The sequence below is a fragment of the Schistocerca cancellata genome, chromosome 10 (genome assembly GCF_023864275.1).
Source record: "Schistocerca cancellata isolate TAMUIC-IGC-003103 chromosome 10, iqSchCanc2.1, whole genome shotgun sequence".
In the NCBI taxonomy this organism is placed as follows: domain Eukaryota; kingdom Metazoa; phylum Arthropoda; class Insecta; order Orthoptera; family Acrididae; genus Schistocerca; species Schistocerca cancellata.
The window spans coordinates 79,550,957-79,570,946 of record NC_064635.1 but is presented as its reverse complement, the minus strand read 5'-3'; the positions used below and the strand labels follow the sequence as shown (position 1 = coordinate 79,570,946).

Genomic DNA, 19,990 nt, shown 5'->3' with positions numbered 1-19,990 from the left:
GTGAGCAGCACTACAGCTGCCTTCTTGGTGCCGTGAGGTTCCTACACTCAATACGCATCCAGCAATGGCAGCATGTGGTCTGTGCCTACGCTACTTTTGCTTTCTGTGATGCAGTAAAATGTGCGCTGCAATATAAAATCCCCCACTGGTGAGGTGCATTCTGTGATTAGTTTTTTTTTTTTTTTTTTTTTTTTTTTTTGCAAGAAACTGCAAACCAGTTGAAATTTATCATGACCATTGTGATCTATACAGAAGAGGAATAATGAGTGGAAGCTAGGTGAGGCAACGATGCAGTGATTTTAAAAATGACTGTACCTATAAGGACTGCAGTGGTGGGGTAGCCTTGTGACTGACAAACTGATGATGAAAATCAGTGTGCTAGGTGGGTTCTCAAAATCCTAACCGAAGACCACAGAAAACAGAGACTGGCTGCAGCATTGACGTTTCTCAAAAATTACGAGAAAAATGGTAACTAAGTTACTGACCATATCATAACTGGGGATGAAGCATGAAAACTGTGAAACAAAGAGGCAGTTGATAGAACAGGGACACACAAATTCTCCCAAAACAACAAGGATATGTTTGCAAATGCTGTCAGCAAGAAAGATTATGGCTGCTGCATTTTGGGACACTAAGGGGGTGATTCTCGTTTATTTCCTCGAATGTGGCACAACAATTAACTCAGAGAGTTATTACCAAACACTGACAATGTTAAGGTGGGCAGTAAAAAACACGGGTCTGGGAAATCTTAGCACCAAAGGTTTGTTTTTACACAAAAACACACATCTACACATGACCAATCATACCTGAGAGCTTCTATGGGGTTCTGGATGGGAGGTGGGTGATCATTCACCATACAGTCCAAATTTGGCACCAAGTGTCTGCCACCTCTTCCCAGAATTGAAGACATGGCTCGCTACACAACACGTTGATATTGATGCCCAACTGCATTCTGGGATAAATCAGTGGTTGCAGTTGTGGGTGGCAGATTTCTACAGAAATGGTGTTGAAAACTTGTGCCATGGTATGATAAGTGCTTGGTGATTGTGTAGAAAGTGCTTGGTGATTATGTAGAAAAATGGCTTAAGCATGTACCTTTAAAATGTGTATAATAAAATTTGGTTTATCCATATCATTAATTTTTTTATTTCAAAACATCTGTTACTTTATAGATAGCCTTTGTATTTGTTTTTATTCAATAATGAGCACATCCATGGATGATTGTCCAAAACCTCACATATTGAAATATTTATTGTTCGTACAGAATGTACATTTTCTGCCATGCATTTCTTAGGCATAATTCTGACTGTAGTCATCATAACTGTCTTATCAAGTTTTAGCAAATTAAAGCTCATTGGGGGGATGAGAAGGGGGTGCTTGTGGGGAGGGGGGAGTGCTATTCATAGTCCAATCTGATGATTCATGTTACTGACAACAATGTGCAATTCCCACTCCACCTCATTCTATGTAGTATAAGTTAGGACATATTTATACTAATACTTCAAAAATTTTGTAAGTGATTTTACTTCATACAGTAATTTTAGTTAATAGCATAATTAACACAAATTTCCTTGTAGCTCAGTGTAGTTCATATGGCTTTTTAACAACTGTTATTAATTAATCAGCTCCGACTATATTGGAGTGTCATTGAAATAGCTGTACCAGACAAAATAACACTCACCCGTACCATGGTGGGTTCTTAGCTTTAGTTCTGGATTGACTGACATGTTACAACAACACAAAAATATTACAGCTTGAACAAGATGAAATACTTAACTTTCTAACAATCCATGTCCACAAGAATATCATAAGTATTCATTACTGTTATTCAACATAATGCATACCTTGATGTAGAACAAGATACTAGTCCATTCTCACAGAGTACAACCAACTACAAACTTTTATGCTGATTTCTGGTTTGCTAGAGACACAATGCTAATTGGGCTGAGTGGCACTGCATGCAGGCGTAAGTAAGCGAGCTGATGCGGTGACATATGGAAACTGTTCTGGGTGTGTCTACACCACTGTCTTATATGTTTTCATTGCTTCTGGCAGCAACTATGTTTACTTGTGGTTCCATCATAAGCTACCAACCTTGCTTTGCACCTCACTTTTTGGATGACATCACATTGTTACATTATTATCTTTTTATACAAAGAATCAGATCTTACAAAACATCACTTCAAGACTATTAGGTAAAATTAAAAGCATTTCTATTATCAGGAGACCTAGTAATATAAGTTAGTATATAAATTAATGTTCCAGCAAGAGTTTATTAGTGAGGTCAAAAATTTTCTAGTTCATGAAATTCTTAAATGTTAAATCTCAAGTGCTTCAGTAAAATGAAAATACCTCAGGAAAATTCACAACACCATAGGAATCATCAGATCATGAATTGCTGTCTGACTAATAAGGATTTGGAAACATAGCCTGTGAAGTAATCCTGATATTTTTTTAAGAAATTGTTGTCTGAAATCAAATTGTAAAAGGAAAAAAAATATAATATTTCTTTACTGTAAGAGTGATACCAAAGGAACTGGACATGCTGTACTTTGGAATCTTTTAAATGGGATGATAAGTATTGTTATGTGTATCTGTTCAGGAGACCACAATGGCAAACAACGGAGTTAACTGGGATTGCAATAATGATTACACTACCACTGTAGCAATTACTGGAATGTTATGTGTTGTATTAACACCACACAAATTTAATGTATTATAAATTTGATAAAATGTCTTATATTCTTAATTGCAGATGGGCTTGGGGTAGAATGTTGCTCATATAATGCATCTCCTCTCCCATGTAAGAACATCAGCGTTGGTTGTTACCCAGCTAGGATACCACACAATGATGAGTACTATGCAGACAAAGGGGTGACATGTATGAGTGTTGCAAGATCTATGAAGACTTACACTTTTGGAGGTATCTTAGGTCCAGCAGAGACAGTAAGTATTTAAGCATGTATTTGGCAATATACATTACTACTTTATGAGAACTGCAGTTTATTCACCATGTGATGAAAATCTGTAAAACGTTTGGTTTGTGTACAGGAGACACATCAGAACTGTACATCATAGTAACAGTACTTTTTATGTTAATAATGACTAATACAATATTAAAATGCAATGTCAAACAATAAAAAGCTATGTTTACTTAGTGGGGCAAGTAACCTGTCCCATTTTAATTACTATAAACATAATTAGAAATTATAAGCATAAAACTGTTTACTACTGAGGATCCGGAGAGTATACTCTGAGTTGGCATGTGGGACGCATAAAGCTTTCTTTGTTTATTGCATTGTATGTATGTGCAAAATGATAACAATTCCATAAACAGACATAGACAGGGCAGTTAATAGTTTTAGGTCTCTAAATAATGGTGACATGATTCTTTATGATGTACAAATCACATATTCTGAATGTTTTTTTTTTTTTTTCTGTATCTGTAGTATCCACACTGTATTACACACATTCTTCAAAAATCAATATTATGCTTAAGTACAGATTAAAAAAAATTATTATATGTTACTTTTAATGTGTCCATGTCAATTAAAATTGATAATATATGCATCGCAAATGCAAAGCTGCTAACTTGTTTACCAAGTATGGCACTCCATGTATGCATGCTTCTCAGATACACTGATCAGTTAAAATATTATAACCACTGCCCACCACAAGATTAATGCCACCTGATGGAGTTGTGAACACAAGCTGCAATAAGAAAAATACATAAGCAAACAAGAGACAAATGATGAATCATTGTAATGATGAAACAGACTGCAGATGAGGAATTTTTTGACATAATCAACTTCAACAAAATGCAAAGTGTTATGGCCTGACATCTATGAATGAAATGGCAAAGCTGGTATGCTATTTGTGTGCTGCTATAATGGGCACTTATGGAAAGTGGTTGAAGGATGGCGAAGGGGCAATGTTTTGGTCATCCACGTAAAACCACAGAATGTGCAGGTAGATGCTTGCCCACTCTGTAAAGCAGAATGGGCAGCAATTTGTGGCAAATTTCATGATGGTGTACAAAGCTGGTACAGGCACAAGTGTTTTAAACACACAGTTCAATGCACATTGTTGAAGATGGGACTTCTCAGCAGATGACTCCTACGTGTTCCCATTGACTCAACAACATCATCCATTGTGATTGCAGTAGGCATGGGATGTGGACATTTGGACAATGGATCATAGGAAATGTGTCACCTGGCTGGATGAATCATGTTTCTTGTCAGACTAGGTCAATGGTCATATGCCATCATCAAAATAAGTGCCTGCTGAAAAGATGCACCATGCTGTGAACAGAGTCTGACGGAGACAGTAGTATGCCATGGGGACATTTACCTGGACTTCCACAGGACCAATTGGATGCACCATGAGAGCTATGAGCTATGAGAAGATTACTGTGGATGACCTGCATCCCTTCCTGCTTGAGTTCTTTCCCCATGGCAATGACATCTCCAATGCCATGCCCACAAGCCACATGCCCATAATTTATGGCAGATGCACAGCCTGTGCATAGCAAATTGGTGGCACATACATCCAGAAATGTACCATGAACTTGTTGAATCCATGCCATGCATAATTACTGCAGTTTTGTGTTTCAGAGATGGACAAACACACCATTAAGAAGGTGATTTCATGTTTTGGCACTTCTCTCAGTGTTTATAGCTAAATTAAATCCAAAGAATTTGATGGAGTCAGTCAGTTTTGACTGTTAGGAGTACTCTTAACTCAGTCACAATTTGACTGTTTGGTTCTGAATTGCACCATGTAGGTTTCAGGTGTATTCAGGTTCAAGCTATTTCAGTGAGACCAAGTTTTTAAGCTACTGAGAATACTAATCACCAAGTCATGAAGTTTTTCTGCATCCTTATTTTCAACTAACACAGGATTATCATAAGCAAACAAAACTGATGAGAAGCTGATATCTACCAGAAAATCACACACAGAACAGAAACAAGACAAGGTCTGTTATGGAATCTAGAGACACAGAGTGGAACTGTGTTTACCAGTCAGACTAATAATTTTTCCCGATTTAGAGCGATGATGACCCTCTCTTTTCTGTCCCTTAAGTTGGACTTCAGCAATGTGGAATACTACCCCTAACTTGTTTATTTATTCTCCAAAAGCAAACAATTCATGTCAAAACTTCCCGGAAAACACCACAAAAACACAATTGCCAATTACAGAATCAAAAGGCTTTGTGAAGTCGCAGAAGATTCCTGTAACTTTGTTGCTCTTTTCTAATATTTTGCTATTTTCTCTAGAAAATTGATGGCTGCATCTATTTAGCTCAGCCCTTCCTGAAAATCAAACTGTCAGTTAGAATAATGTCATACTTCGTAATGAAATTTTTTATTTGTATAGCAGCAAATACCTCAGATATGTTTGATGTGGCTGAGAGGAAAGAGGTAGGTTGTTAATTTCCCCTCCATTTTATCCCTTTCTTGCAATGAGTAATTCATTACCTGTAGGAAGCAGCCTTGATTCAAAGACTGGGCATGTCATTATGTTGGGTAATGCTTTGACAATTTAGTGGGTATTTTTACTGGTAATTCTGTATTTTCTACACACTTAATTGAAATTTTTAACAAATAGTCAAGGCCCTCAGAGTTCTCATCAAGATCAAAGAGAGTTACTTTATTGTGACACTCTGTTACAGGGATACAAGTTATCCCTTCATTTTTAAAGAAAACTTGCAGCACTCTGACATAGAGTTCAACATACAACAACGTTTCCCTCAAGCTCAATTTCTGAAATTCATTTGCAGATTTTAACACATAATTGTGATTTAACAGCTTACCACTTGATCTCCATCTTATTTCCATATTTTAAAATTATTCTCTTACTTCCACTTGTTTTTCTGCCTTAACAACTCCTTCTAAATATAAGTATTTAAAGTGTTATATGAGTTTTGGTGTTATAGTTTTATTCTTGTGCCAATTCCTTTTCCATTCACTGTAAATCCACTTTAATTTATTTGGCACAAGGTCCTAGGTGGAAATGTTTCACTGAAGACATCTAGAATATTGTTAAAGAATTTGTCAAAATTTTGTTACTTAAGACATAGTCACCAAGAAGTTTTTCTATCTTATTTAGCTTACTGCTGAAAATAAAACAAGTTTTCTTTATCAAAGGTCCTCTTCATGTGGGTTTTCCTAACTCAAATGTTCCTCCTTGTTCTACTGCATTTTAATTAATATGCAGTATAGTCTGAGAGTCATAAACTGAAACAAAATTGGCACATATGTTCATATACATAGTTAGTTACAATATTACAATATTGGTTACCAACTGGATGTTTCCTCTGGGACAGTTAGAGAAATTCAGACTGAAACTAATCATCACTATCTGTTTCAGATTAATTCTGAAAATCACCTTATTGATGCTTCTTTCACATACGGCCCTAGCCAGCAGCGAGCATATGAAATAAGAAAATTTAAAGGTGGGAAGCTTATTGAACAGGTCCTTCCTGATGGTAGAAAGGTGTTGCCACAAGTGTCTAACTCAATGGTATCTTGTAGCCTGCCATCAAACGGAACATGCTTCATCGCAGGTACATAATTTTACATGTCATTTATTTTTATGGGGCACTTTTTGTATGTGAGGAAGTGTTGTTCAATGATACTTCTTTGTATGATAAAAGAACAGTATTGCAATGTCTATACAGAGTCTGGCTACAGAGTAGGGCCGTAGGGGCATGGAATAAGGAGAGATTGAGAAAAAAATGTCATTGCATTAATAATTGAAATTTAGCACAAATGTTCTGTACTTTCTTATGTTGTGGGTAAAAACATAAGAACTGAATCGGATGGGAGTTCATTTCAGACACAGATTTAGCCCAATACTTATTACACAGAGAAACTGCAGTTTCCTGTATGGATATGCAAATGAGTTTATGCCAGTATGTTTTTTCTACAGAATTTATGATATTTCAATCTTCTATCACTGAGTGGAACTCAGTGCAATAAATGAAAAACTGAAAAAAAGTCTGACCTTGTTTCACAAGTTAAAATTGATTTTACCTTCACAGTGTCCCATTTAATCTATGATATAAAATGTCACATGTTCAGGTGATGTGCGTGTGAACCAGAACACCCAACTGACGATTCTACAAAATTTGTATTTACGAGAACACAACAGGGTGGCTGACAAGCTGTCTTCCATGAACCCACACTGGGATGACGAGAAGACGTACCAAGAGGCTCGCAGAATTGTTGTGGCAGAACATGAACACATAACCTACACGGAATTCATTTCACAGATTCTGCGTAAGTACCCTTGTTAACCTGTTATACTGTAAGAGAATTAACTTATTATATTGCACTGTTTTAACACACAAACTTCTGAGTCTCCGTTAATTCATGCATCGCATTCCCTAAACGCCATATTGAAGGAGGGCCATAGGGGTGTGAAATGAGACAAGTTATACATTAACAGGCAGAAGCAACCACTGCAGACTACATTTTTTTGCATATACTAACTGGCGGGTTGGCAGAAGAGCCAACATTGTGTAGCTAGAGGAGGCCGAAATGCACGCGTTTAAGCTCACGCAGACTGGCGTGAGGTCTGGAACAGTTAAAGGAGTTGAGTCTAATAAATAAATTACGAAGCTCTTGGAATACTTAACTTTAATCCAAAATTGGAGAACATCGGTCTGACGGTACAGGCTTTACAACAATCTCAATATAAACTGGTAATGGCGCCTTGCTAGGTCATAGCAAATGACGTAGCTGAAGGCTATGCTAACTATCGTCTTGGCAAATGAGAGCGTATTTGTCAGTGTAGCTTCGCAAGCAAATTCAGCTGTACAACTGGGGCGAGTGCTAGGAAGTGTCTCTAGACCTGCCGTGTGGCGGCGCTCGGTCTGCAATCACTGACAGTGGCAATTAGCAGGTCCGATGTATACTAGCGGACTGCGGCCGATTTAAAGGCTACCACCTAGCAAGTGTGGTGTCTGGCGGTGACACCACACTAACAACCAGTTCCACTAATGCTAATGCACTTACAATGACAATGCCTTATATATACAGGCTGTCTCAGAATGAATGGTCAGTATTTAAGGACATGGTGGTATGATCATTTGTAACAAAAATTTCATATTGGCATATAGCCTGTTCTGAATAGTTTCCAAGATAGAATGCATTCAATGCACATTGTTTTTTTATTTTCTGTGTTATTCAATACATTGTCAGGTTTGCAAATATACACATGTACAACAGTTGGTAAACATTACAACATGTGTTTTACAAAGTATCAATTAAAAACAAATAGTTTAACATGTTTACATCTAAGCATTATCATACATTTCACACTACAGGTGTTGTACAGTTCACAATAAACATTTGAATATCACGCATCAACTTCAATGCATTTGTGAAGTCTTGGGAGGACATGTTGTGTTGCTTGTCTGAGTGCTTTGCAACATACATGATGTAACCAAGCAGTTCATCTCTTGCATTTACCTTTCATTTGTTCACCTCAGACTTCATCCAGTCCTACAAACAAAAACCTAATAGCATAAGGTCTTATGGTTTTGGTGACCAATTAATAGGTACTACCATACCAATCCAGCAATTATGGTAAGTGCAGTTGAGATGTTCACTCAAATACATTGCAAACTGTAGAAGGGATCCATCATATTAGAGGTACACTGCCGTCCACATGGCCAAAGGAACATTTACAAGGTGTTAAATAAGTGAATTTTCCAAAAACTGCAAGTAGTTCTGTCCCATAAATTGCTCTTCTAAAATGACTGGACCTACCAACAACACATTACTGGTCACCTTGCACTGAATATTGTTCAAAACGTGAAACTCGAATTTGATTCTCACTATAGTGTCTGAATTTTTCTGCAACCACCAATGATTACTACATGTGTTATTGATTCCATTCCATGTAAATGTGACTTCATCAGTGAGTAGAATTGAAGAAAGCAAATGGCAATTGTCATTTACCTGGTGACAAAATAAGGTGTGTGGCATTTTCAACAACTTCAAGATTTAGGACACACTTATGTGAAATGGATACAAGTTTTCCACATGTAATGATCACCATAAATTTGTTCATGGGACATTGATATGTGCAGCAAGTCATCCTATGCTGATAGATGGGCTACACAGCACCATTTCAACAATGTGTCACTGTTCCTGTACATGTTGTTTAACTACATGTTCAGATAAAAAGGGATCTTGGAAGAATACCTATTTCACGCTAAGTGCTAAAACCTCTGGTAAATACTCTACAATCATGAATTCAACGTATCAGAAAGAACTCATGGTATTCTTTGACAGCAGCATGAGCACTACCATCACAGTAGCCATAAACATACACTGTAACTGCATATTCCTCATTATTGTAGATGTGTGATATTTTACCCAGGATATGTACAAATGCAGTTAACCTATGTTTCTCTCTGAGACATTCTCAGTCCTTCACACTACTTCAATCAGAAAACTCTATGGAAAACTGTGCATTCAGTGGGTAGTTCAATGGCAGAAAACATTCTGAGCAAAGAGGTTGAAAGCAATGAGCTATGTTGGGCTAGAATAAAACTTCAAAAAGGTTGAGTGTATAAGACACATACATACAAGCTACCAGCACAAAATTAAATGTACATTAAATGTCTTCTGTCTCAGAAACTGTTCAGATTAGGGCATATGTCCATAAGTAGGTTTTTGTTTCAAATGAGCATTCCTGTCATACCATGAATACTTACATTAATTAGGATAGATTAACAAAAATAATCAATATTTCAAAATATAGTGTAAGTGGATAAATAAAAAATCTACTCACCAAGTGGTGCCAGGAGGAAATTTACTAGCTTTTGGAGACAGTGTCTTCTTCTGTAGACATTTTTGAAAGGACTGAATGAAATATGTAATATGTGCTTCTTTTTTGCCACCCCCACCACCTCTAACACATCCAACCCTTTTCTTTTGCCATGATGAATACCATCACACATTAAATTTGATCCTTTTGAACACATGTACAGAAGAAGACGCCACTGCTCTGAAAACTTGCAAATTTCTGTACCTCTACATGTGTTTTCTCCTGCTGCTGCATTGTGAGTAGATTTTTTATGTATCAGATTATGATAGAATCAAATGAAACTAGTCGGATAGGGATGGGGAAAGGATAGTGGGCTGTAACGTGAGCACTGTGTTATGGGATTAAGGGATGTGTTATAGGAAGACTTCCCACCTATGCAGTTCAGAAAATCTGGCATTAGTACTGACAAACCATTGGTGTGGGCTGTGAAGCAGTCTTTGAAGTTAAGTACACTGTGCTGAGCAGTATGTTTGGTATCTGGGTGGTCCAGCTGTCAACTGGCTACAGATTAGGGTTGGTCATTTATGCAGACAGAGAGCTTGGTTAACGGTCAAGTCCAAGTAGGAACACATAAAGTGGTTGCAGCTAGGTTGGTTGACTATATGGCTGCTTTCACATGTGAAACTGCCTTTGGTGGGGTAGAAAATGCCAGTGACAGGACTGGAGTGGACAGTAGAGGGAGAATGTGCAGGACAGGTCTTGTGTTGAGGTCCGTTGCCAGAATATAAGTCTTGGGGCAATGGGTTAGTAGCAGAGCTGGAAAAGGGACAGGTAAGGATAATGAACAGATTGTGTGGATGGTGTAATATCACTGTGGGAGAGGTAGGGAGAATAGTGAGGAGGATACTCTTTACAGAACAAAAACTCCACACAACTACACTAAAGTATACCTTCCCCATTTTCTAATTTTATGACACCATCTACTGTTTGTTTATTTCAAAATATTTGAGTTGCCCCCTTCTTTAATTCTAGATGTTAATTCTGCAGTGCTATATATCTGTTGCTTATAGGTGATGACCTATTAGAGAAGTTCCATATAAAATCAAATCAAACTGGCTACAGCAACTGTTACAAGGAGGACTTGAAACCAGCTACACTTTCCGAGTTCACAGAGGCAGTTTACAGGATGTTCCATGGGATCGCTCAGAGTGACTTGCTGTAAGTGATACTTGATTCTAAAATTAACTCATAATGATTTCACACGAATTAAATGACACAGCGTAATATCAGTTTTTCCAAAACTGCATTCTGCAGTTTCTGACATACGCCATAAGAGTTCTGTAATAAGTTTGAAAATCTGCTACATGGCACTGTATTAGGAAACTGGGCTTCCATGTATTTGTAAGTGTACTGTTGCGTCATCATACAGGTATAAATACTTAAAATGCTAGAATGCTAAGATAATTGACATTTTACTGCAGAGAACTGTAATAATTTGAACTAAATATTTAAGAATATCAGGCAGGATTCAGACCAAGCCTTTCATATCCAGAGCAAATCTTAAACCTATAGTTAATCCTAAGACATCACAGAATTTGTAGCAAAAATTTAGTCTGCACTTTAGTTGATTTCAAAAAAGCTATGACTCAGCTGATTATGAACCACTCTTCCAGATATTAAAAGAACAATGTCTAAACATGAAAACACTTGTAATCATAAAAGAGACACTGAGAGATATAAAGTCCAAGATTAAATTTATGGCACAATGCCCACATCCTTTTGAAATGAAAACAGGAGATGGACAGTCACAGTTATTTTCCAACTCTGTTCTTGAGAAAGTGATACGAGAATGATGCAAACAGAAGTCAGATTTCAAAATTCATGAACCAGTCACTTCAGGCAGAGGAAAGTTATCTATAGATTGCCTAGCACTTGAATACAATCTAACAGTATTACCTCATGACATCTCATCAGCCCAAAATCAGAGTGAACTCTTGAAATAACATGCAGAAAAAGTCAGTTCCCAGATATGAAAAGACAGAGTACATGCTCTGCAACAAAGACACACCAAAATTCATGGAGAAAAATATGGAAAAATTAAATTAGTTCTGCAATTTGAATAGCTCAGTGAAACAATTGAGTGAAATGGAATTGAAAGAAAAGCAAACAAAATTAGATGCCAGAAGATGGAAACTGCATATTGAGTTACCCAAAATATTTTCAACAAGAAATGTATCATGGAGTTCAGACATTACAATACAGTAATTAAACCAGGTGCCTCTATGGATCAGAAATGCTAATTCTGGTTAGGAAAACAGCCATTGGAAACATTATAGACAAACAATACCAACTCCAAAGCACTCAGGAACTCTAACAATACACAAAATATATATAGTGACATTTGAAAATGCAGGTTAAGATTCTATGGGCACATTAAAAGCATGAAGCCAGACAGACTTACAAAACAAACAGAATTTTTTTGACAGCAGGAGCAAAGCCAAAACTGACACAATGAAATGTGTTTGTAACATCCAAACTGATCTGAAATGAGTGGGAATCAATCCACAAGATTTCCAAAACTGTAAAATATTAAGGTCTGAAATTCACAAATCACATGTTGACCAAGAGGAGAAACTGAAGAAGAAGTCTGGAATGACATGATCATAAGAGAGAAAGGAAGCCCACAGAAAGAGAATGTGAAAGAAATATGGGCACAAAGGAAGGCAAATGCTCACCTCTAAGTACTTCATGTAGTCCTAATAGGATTATTTTCAAATAATAATAACATTCATAAAATATTTACATCATTATCATTAGTAGTATAATTTGTAGTTAGGGGCATAGGGCACTTAGGAGTGTCTTGGAAGTCATGTGAAATCATAGTAATTCATACTTGTTGCTGCCAATACAAAAGAAATTGTGCTCCAGATGTAAAATGAAATATTACAAAGTATTCAAAAGCAAGTAATTTGTAGTATGTTGCAATAAGAACATTATGCCTTTAAAAGTGCACAGAAGTCTTTGCCATTTAAGCATTTCTTGAAGAATTAATTATCACTAAGCTCTTAGGCTTTGGATTTAATGCTGTTACAGAACTTAAAAAAAAAGAAAAAGGGAGAAGCGGGGCGGGGGGGGGGGGGGGGGGGGAGGGGTCGAGGGGTACACAATGTGGCAACTAAAGTTTTTCATCACTTACCTAGTGATGTAAAATATCTGAAAGACAGCAAGGCAAAATCTGATAACAAAGTGAAATCATTCCACCTCAACAACTCCTTCTATTCCAGAGAAGATTTTCTATTATTCTAATGTGCCAAACTTGACAGGTAGGAATGCTCATAAATTTTCAGCACATAACCATATTTCCTAGTTAATCTGAGATGTGAATGTAAAATGACTCACTTCAAGTCAATAAGATTTAGCATGTAAAATAATCCATCGCACATGAAATTAATTAACTAACTTTTAGTCCACGAGTGAAACAATAATACAAGGTGAACATCAAGGCTCTATCCTTGGTCAGTTTCTCTTCCTTGTAACAAGAAAGACATTGCACATCCCATTAATCCTGATATAATAAGCTATGCAAATGGTAATTCAGTTTTATTCTATGGTAGAGAGTGTAAGGAACTAGTGGTGTAGGAAAAGTAAAAAAATACAATGATCAGGGCCTCAAGGTGAATGTCACTAAATCTCAGTTACTGAGATTTAAAGCAGATAGTTCACAATACAACTATGTTAATTATGTATGTAAACGCTCATTAACAAAATCTGATGGCAATAAATTTCTTGTATGTATGATGATACAAATTGTCGGTGGAGAAACCACATTAACTCTGTATGTGGAAAAGTCAGTGGTGGCTTATATCTCCTTAACTACTTCACATAGACAACTGCTAGCCAAACATTAAAAATTTTAAAGGCTACCATGGAATAAATTACACCTTTTTTAATTAAGGGGTTGAAATATGGAGCTGTCCAGCTGATATTCGCTCAAAAGAATATTTGTGTTCCAGAAAAGTCGAATAAGATTTATTTGTAGGATCGCCCACAGAGATTCATGTTGTGAAGTACTTTTGCATGACAAGTACCTAACAACTTATTCTTTATACACATTTAAATTAGTTACATTTTTTATGAGTCAACCAATGAAATTATCAAGCGCAATGATGATATGATCACAACACTAGGAGAAAATTTAACTATTTCTGGAAAAAGAACAAGACTAAAAATAAAGCACTCCATCTTCAGGCCACGAGTGGTCTATCGGGACCATCTGACCGCCGTGTTATCCTCAGTGGAGAATGCGGATAGGAGGGGTGTGGGGTCAGCACACCGCTCTCCTGGTCGTTATGATGGTATTCATGACCGAAGCCACTACTACTCGGTCGAGCAGCTCCTCAATTGGCATCATGGGGCTGAGTGCACCCCGAAAACAATTTATTTATTTATTTATTGTATTTTTTTGCATGGAGCCACCAACTGATTACTTTTGCAAATGCCACAGCAATTTTTGCATAAGTGACTAGATACTTGAGTATATGATACAAATATCAGGTTACTTAGTAAGACAATAGAGTTTACAAGTTTTTTACAAAGAGAGAGGAGCTACATTTTATACATGTATAAGTGATTACATATATGTAATACAAATATCAGTTTACTTAGCAAGACAAAAGAATTAATAAGTTTAGGATGAACAGAGAGCAGATACATTTCATGTATGCATAGGTGATTACATACACATAATACAAATGTCAGTGTACTAAGTAAGACAACACAATTGGATATTACATCATAATTATTACAAATATTCATATTTCACATAAGAAAATATACAAAGATTTCATTTCGGCTTAATGTTAATATTCACTCAAAAATTATAAGCACTTTTCCATCAAGAATGATTTCTGTTTCAATTTGAATTAGTTCTCTTTGTGATACCTTATAAAGGCCAGCAGTTTGTTTTTCTATATGTGACTATTAAAGCATGGGCCATTGCTTTTAGTTTAGCTCCTAGTCAAAAGTAGCATCCTTCCTTTCTTTTATTACAGTTATACATAATAGACTGCTTGAATGCTTTCTTCTGATGTCACAAAAAATGTAATTGATTTGTAAAGCTACCAGTACAATGAGCAGAATTTGAGGTATTTATGATGTACAATTATTTCTGTGTGTGACCCTCTGTACCCTGTTCCACTGATGATCACGATTGCACTTTTCTGCAGGGTTAATATTCCGTTCGTATGAATGTCAGTAGCACAGTCCCATATCTCTATCCCATAAATAATCTGTGCAAAAATTGTCCCATGATAAATTGTTTTTAATGTCTGATGGGAGAAGACTAATTAGCCTTAGTGCACTACTGATTTTATTACATGTGAAATTGATATCTTTTACCCCTTATAGGTTTTCATTTAGGTAAATACCTAGAAATTTAGTCTACAATCTTCTGTTTCTGCTGCTTCAGTTCCACCTATATTACTGCCAGATGTTTGGTGTGAATTTGCAAGTTTAAATGGTAATAACAGTGATTTGCAGATATTAATCTCCAAACCTCAATCTTGGAAATAAGCAATTATTTGACCTCAGTTACTTAACTCATCATTTTGTTTGCCAACAAATAACAGTAAGACATCATCTGCATAAGTTACCAACTGGGAGATGATGGGTGACTCTGCATCATTCATGGACACTAGGAAGTGGAAAGTGACTAAAATTAGGCCCTGGGGTACACCTTCTGTGGCTGCTTCATATCTGGACTGAAAGTTTGTAACCTTATCATTGAGTTTATGTCAGCTTTGTACATCACTTATGGTTAACTATGTATATAGTCAGCACTTGCATGGATGCATGCAAAGAGGAAACTCATTAATGTTTTTACTTGGTTTAACCAACTACCAAACTCTCTAAGAAAGGGTATGGGGAACAATTTTAATGTCACATCAAAGCTTTTCTGACAGGTAAATGTTTATATTCATTTACCAAATTTTAAGACTTTGAACAGTAACTTCAACTAGTAGCATATCAACTATTAAGTAATAAATGTATAAAAACAAATGTAAGATATAACAACTTTAATATGTAACATATTTTGTAAGTGCAATTATTGTCACTTCTGACATGTGCAAAAGGCATTATTGTATGGCTCCATGCAAAAAATTTAAATAAAGAAATAAAAACTGAACAAATATTGTGCAAACCCTCTTACAGCAGCTGCTACCAAAATCTAAATCCATTTCCTTTTCGAAGAAACAGTCCATGTATACATTCATTTTTCTTTTTAATGAGATAAACTAATTAAATCACATTTTACAGTATGTACAAAGATATAGGATGTCCAGTCGGAAAAATAAAAATAAACAGATGGTTCGATAAACCAGAAATCCTCATTCAAGGTAATAACTTGGATCAGCTGACCTTGGGCCTCACACAGCAGCCTGCCACAAAGGATGACAAATACACAGTCTATGAGGTAAGACAATTTTTTACAAACTTTTGTCATACTTAATGCAGTTGTTCTATAAGCAGATTTGAGATATTAAATTTCACAGCTTGATCCTGAATCAATTGTAAATTGTTTGCTGCTGGAATTTGGCTGCCACACACTCACTTTTTGCATAGCATACTCCTCTTTTAATTTTTGTTTCTCAGGTCTGAATATTCTGCATGATATCATCTTGATTTCACAACTGAATAACAAATCAAAGTAAAGTCAACACATGTTCAAATTAATCATTAAGCTTAATTCAGCATATAAACGTTTTCAGTATGTAGCAGCTTGCAACTTTCAAATATTGAAAAAAATACACTTTTAATTGTTTGCACCTAAATTGCTAATTATTTATTGGTGGACAAGTTTCAGGCTTTCCCTATTTTCATAAGCCACATATTTTGTATTTGGTATATACTTATGTCATCACACTTTAGATGTAGCTCAGATCTTTATTATCCAGCATGACCTGAGGTATGTGACAATGATATTTCACAATACAATAGAGAATTCATTCTTATTGGAATTCACCATGTGTCATGCTGGCTTATTTGTCGTAGGTGTTATTGTAAATTTGACAGATGTCAATGCAATTCATTATGAGTCAAATTTACAATAATACCTATAAAAAATAAGCCAGCATGAGATGCAGTTAATTCCAATGAGAACAAATTATGCATTGCATATGAAATATCTTTGCCACATGGATCAGGATCATACTGGATACTAAAGATTTGAGCTGCAACATCTAAAGCGTGATAGCATACGATGATGATGGCGTGTGACGAGGGCCTCCCATTGGGTAGGCCCTTCGCCTGGTGCAAGTCTTTCGATTTGATGCCACTTCAGTGACTTGCGCGTCGATGGAGATGAGATGATGATGATTGGGACAACACAACACCCAGTCCCTGAGCAGAGAAAATCTCCGACCCAGCCGGGAGTCGAACCCGGGTCCTTAGGATTGACAGTCTGTCGTGCTGACCACTCAGCTACCGGAGGCGGACCATGATGGCATAAATTGCCCACAACAAGTATATAGCTTGTGAAAATGGGCAGAGCCTGAAACTAGTCAGCCAATAAATAATTAGAAGCTTTGGTATAGACATTGAAAAATGTTTTTCCTTCAGTTAGTTCAGCATGTTTTACACACTGTGTTGATTGTATGGATATTGCCACATGTTACATGCTTTCACACCCTACTGTCTTATGGAATTATATTCAGAGGTAATACAGCTAAAGTAAATAAAGTATTTATTAAGTAGAAGCAAGTACAAAGAATATGGTGTAGAGTGGATGACTACATACATTGCAGAGGTCTCTTTAAGGATGCTGGAATTCTTACACTCACTTCCCAGTACATTTACCATCAATGCTTTTTGTTGCAGATGATACAAGTTTGTTTCACCTGAACTGTGACTTACACAAACCCAGTAATGCACCCAAAAATAAACTTCATGTGTAGCATTTAGAATAGAGTTTGTAACAGAGCAAGGTGGAATTATCTTGCTTGTTCTTATACTGCACCTGGTGTCAATATTCTTAAGTTTTCTTTTCTGATCTGTTTGGTTCATAATACACAATGGGTGTAACTAAATTCCATTCACAAAACTTTGAGGACTTGAAGTGAGCAGCAAGGTGATTAAGTTAAGTGTAGAAACTCCTGTCTGGAAACATGCTATTTTCCCATTACACACAAAATACCACAGCACACATTGCTCTCTGACTCCAGCTTCTTGTTGCCTGAGTTCATTTACAAGCAGGGCTCAATGTAGCAACCATCAACATCAACACAGATACAGTATCTTTGTACCGTGTTGTGGAACATGTGAGTGCCAGTCCTTGGTCTTCCAGTGTCTGTCACAGTCGTAACTCACACTAGTAGGTCTTCCCCATAAACCACAAGGACCTTGTAAATCAAGCATTTCATGTGAGCCCACAGCCAGTAGTTTATCAGGTTCATGTTGGGAGAATGTCCAGGCCAAGCAATCAGCCCACAGTGACCTATCCACTTTGGCCCCATGATTTAGGACAGCATGTGTAAAATGAGGTCCAGGCAGGTCACAAACACAACTGAACGTCATGTAAGCAAACCTGTAGTGAGCATGGATCTGAATGTCTGTTGTGGTATTTTACATGTAGTGGGGACAATAGTACATTTGTGAAAATAAGTTCCTATGATAAACTTAACTGTCATGGTCTCCACTACAATTCCTCAATATCTATAAAGGGAAATTAGTTGCACTATGTATACCTAGCGATGCAATATTACCTGTTTTTACTGGGAGCCACCCATTTTTGAGACCGTTCCATGATCCCCATTCAGTTTTTTGAATTGTTTTGCTAAACTGCCCATTTTAGTACACAACAAAAACACATTATTTATTTTTCAGTTCAGTACATTTCTTGTCATATTCTTCATAATACTGGGAAGGCCACCTCTGACATTTTGACTTGGATGTGGAGGCATTCATACATAAAGCATTTTCATATTTTTCAATCTGCACTGTAAGAGCTCAGAAGTTAATGAATTGCTCTGAGTTTGTGGGAACAGAATATGAGGCTTTGTCTCACTGCTAATAAGATGGTGTCACTAGCATATGCAGATATATGACTGTCTAAAAATTTATTTCTTATCTGAACAAACCTGTCCTGTAACTATTAGGCTATTTTGAGAATACACATTGGCACAGTGCTACTTATGGTTTGTACATGGCATAATGAGCTTCATGCAAAAAGAAATTCTACACATTGAAGGTGAGAACAAAAGTCTATCCAATCACAAACAATTATGGCCCAGTGATGTGGCACATTATCATCCTTCAAAATTCCATCATTGTTTGACTGCATTTTCAGTAAGTGATTGCTTCAGTTGGACCAGAAGACCCAGTCCATTCCATGTAAACACAATCCATTCCATTATGGAGCTACCACAAGCTTGCAAACTTCCTTGTAGAAAAGTTGGACCCATGACTTTGTGGTGTCAAACCCTACCATCAGCTCTCCCATTCCACAGTTTTCCAGTTCTCTGGGGTCCAACTGACATGGTCATGAAGCCAGGAGAGGCTCTGCAGCTGACGTTGTGCTATTAGCAAAGGCACACGAGTCAGTTGCCTGTGGACATAGCCCATTAATGCCAAATTTCACAAGACTGTCCAAATGGATATGATTATTGTTATGTTCCACATTGGTTTCTGTGGTTATTTCACAGTGTTGCTAGTTTCTTAGCAACTCTATGTAAACGCTGCTGCTCTTGGCCGTTAAGTGGAGGCCGTCAGCCACTATAATGTGATGAGAGGTAATGCCTGAAATTTGGTATTCTCAGCAAACTCCTGACATTGTAGATCTCAGAATATTGAATTCCCTAATGATTTCCAAAATGGAATGTCCAATGTTTTTAGCTCCAACTACCATTCCTCATTCAGAGTCCGTTAATTTCAGTCTCATGGTCATAATCACATCAGCAACCTTTTCATGTGAATCACATGAGTACAAATGTCAGCTCCACCAATGCACTGCTCTTTTATACCTCATGTATGTGATACTACCTCCATCTGTATATGTGCTCATCATGGTAACACAACTTTTGTAACCTCAGAGCAAAGCTGTCGTTGATCGTACTGTACAAAATGTAAAATGCAACATGTGTTCAGTACTACAACAGAATTATCTTTAAAAAAGATTTACTAAAAAGGTCCAAGCAAATAAAAAGTATGTGAAATA

The 19,990-nt window shown here is 36.7% G+C and overlaps 1 protein-coding gene across 1 annotated transcript in view; it reads left to right on the top strand.

Annotated features, from left to right (window-relative positions):
- The window catches only part of LOC126106753 (peroxidase-like), a 143,959-nt gene that overhangs the window by 98,284 nt on the left and 25,685 nt on the right, over positions 1-19,990 (top strand). The window contains exons 6-10 of the mRNA XM_049913125.1: positions 2,756-2,946; positions 6,370-6,565; positions 7,083-7,280; positions 10,851-10,998; positions 16,096-16,252. Coding sequence (XP_049769082.1) covers positions 2,756-2,946; positions 6,370-6,565; positions 7,083-7,280; positions 10,851-10,998; positions 16,096-16,252 — 890 coding nt within the window. The remainder of the gene's footprint in view (positions 1-2,755; positions 2,947-6,369; positions 6,566-7,082; positions 7,281-10,850; positions 10,999-16,095; positions 16,253-19,990) is intronic.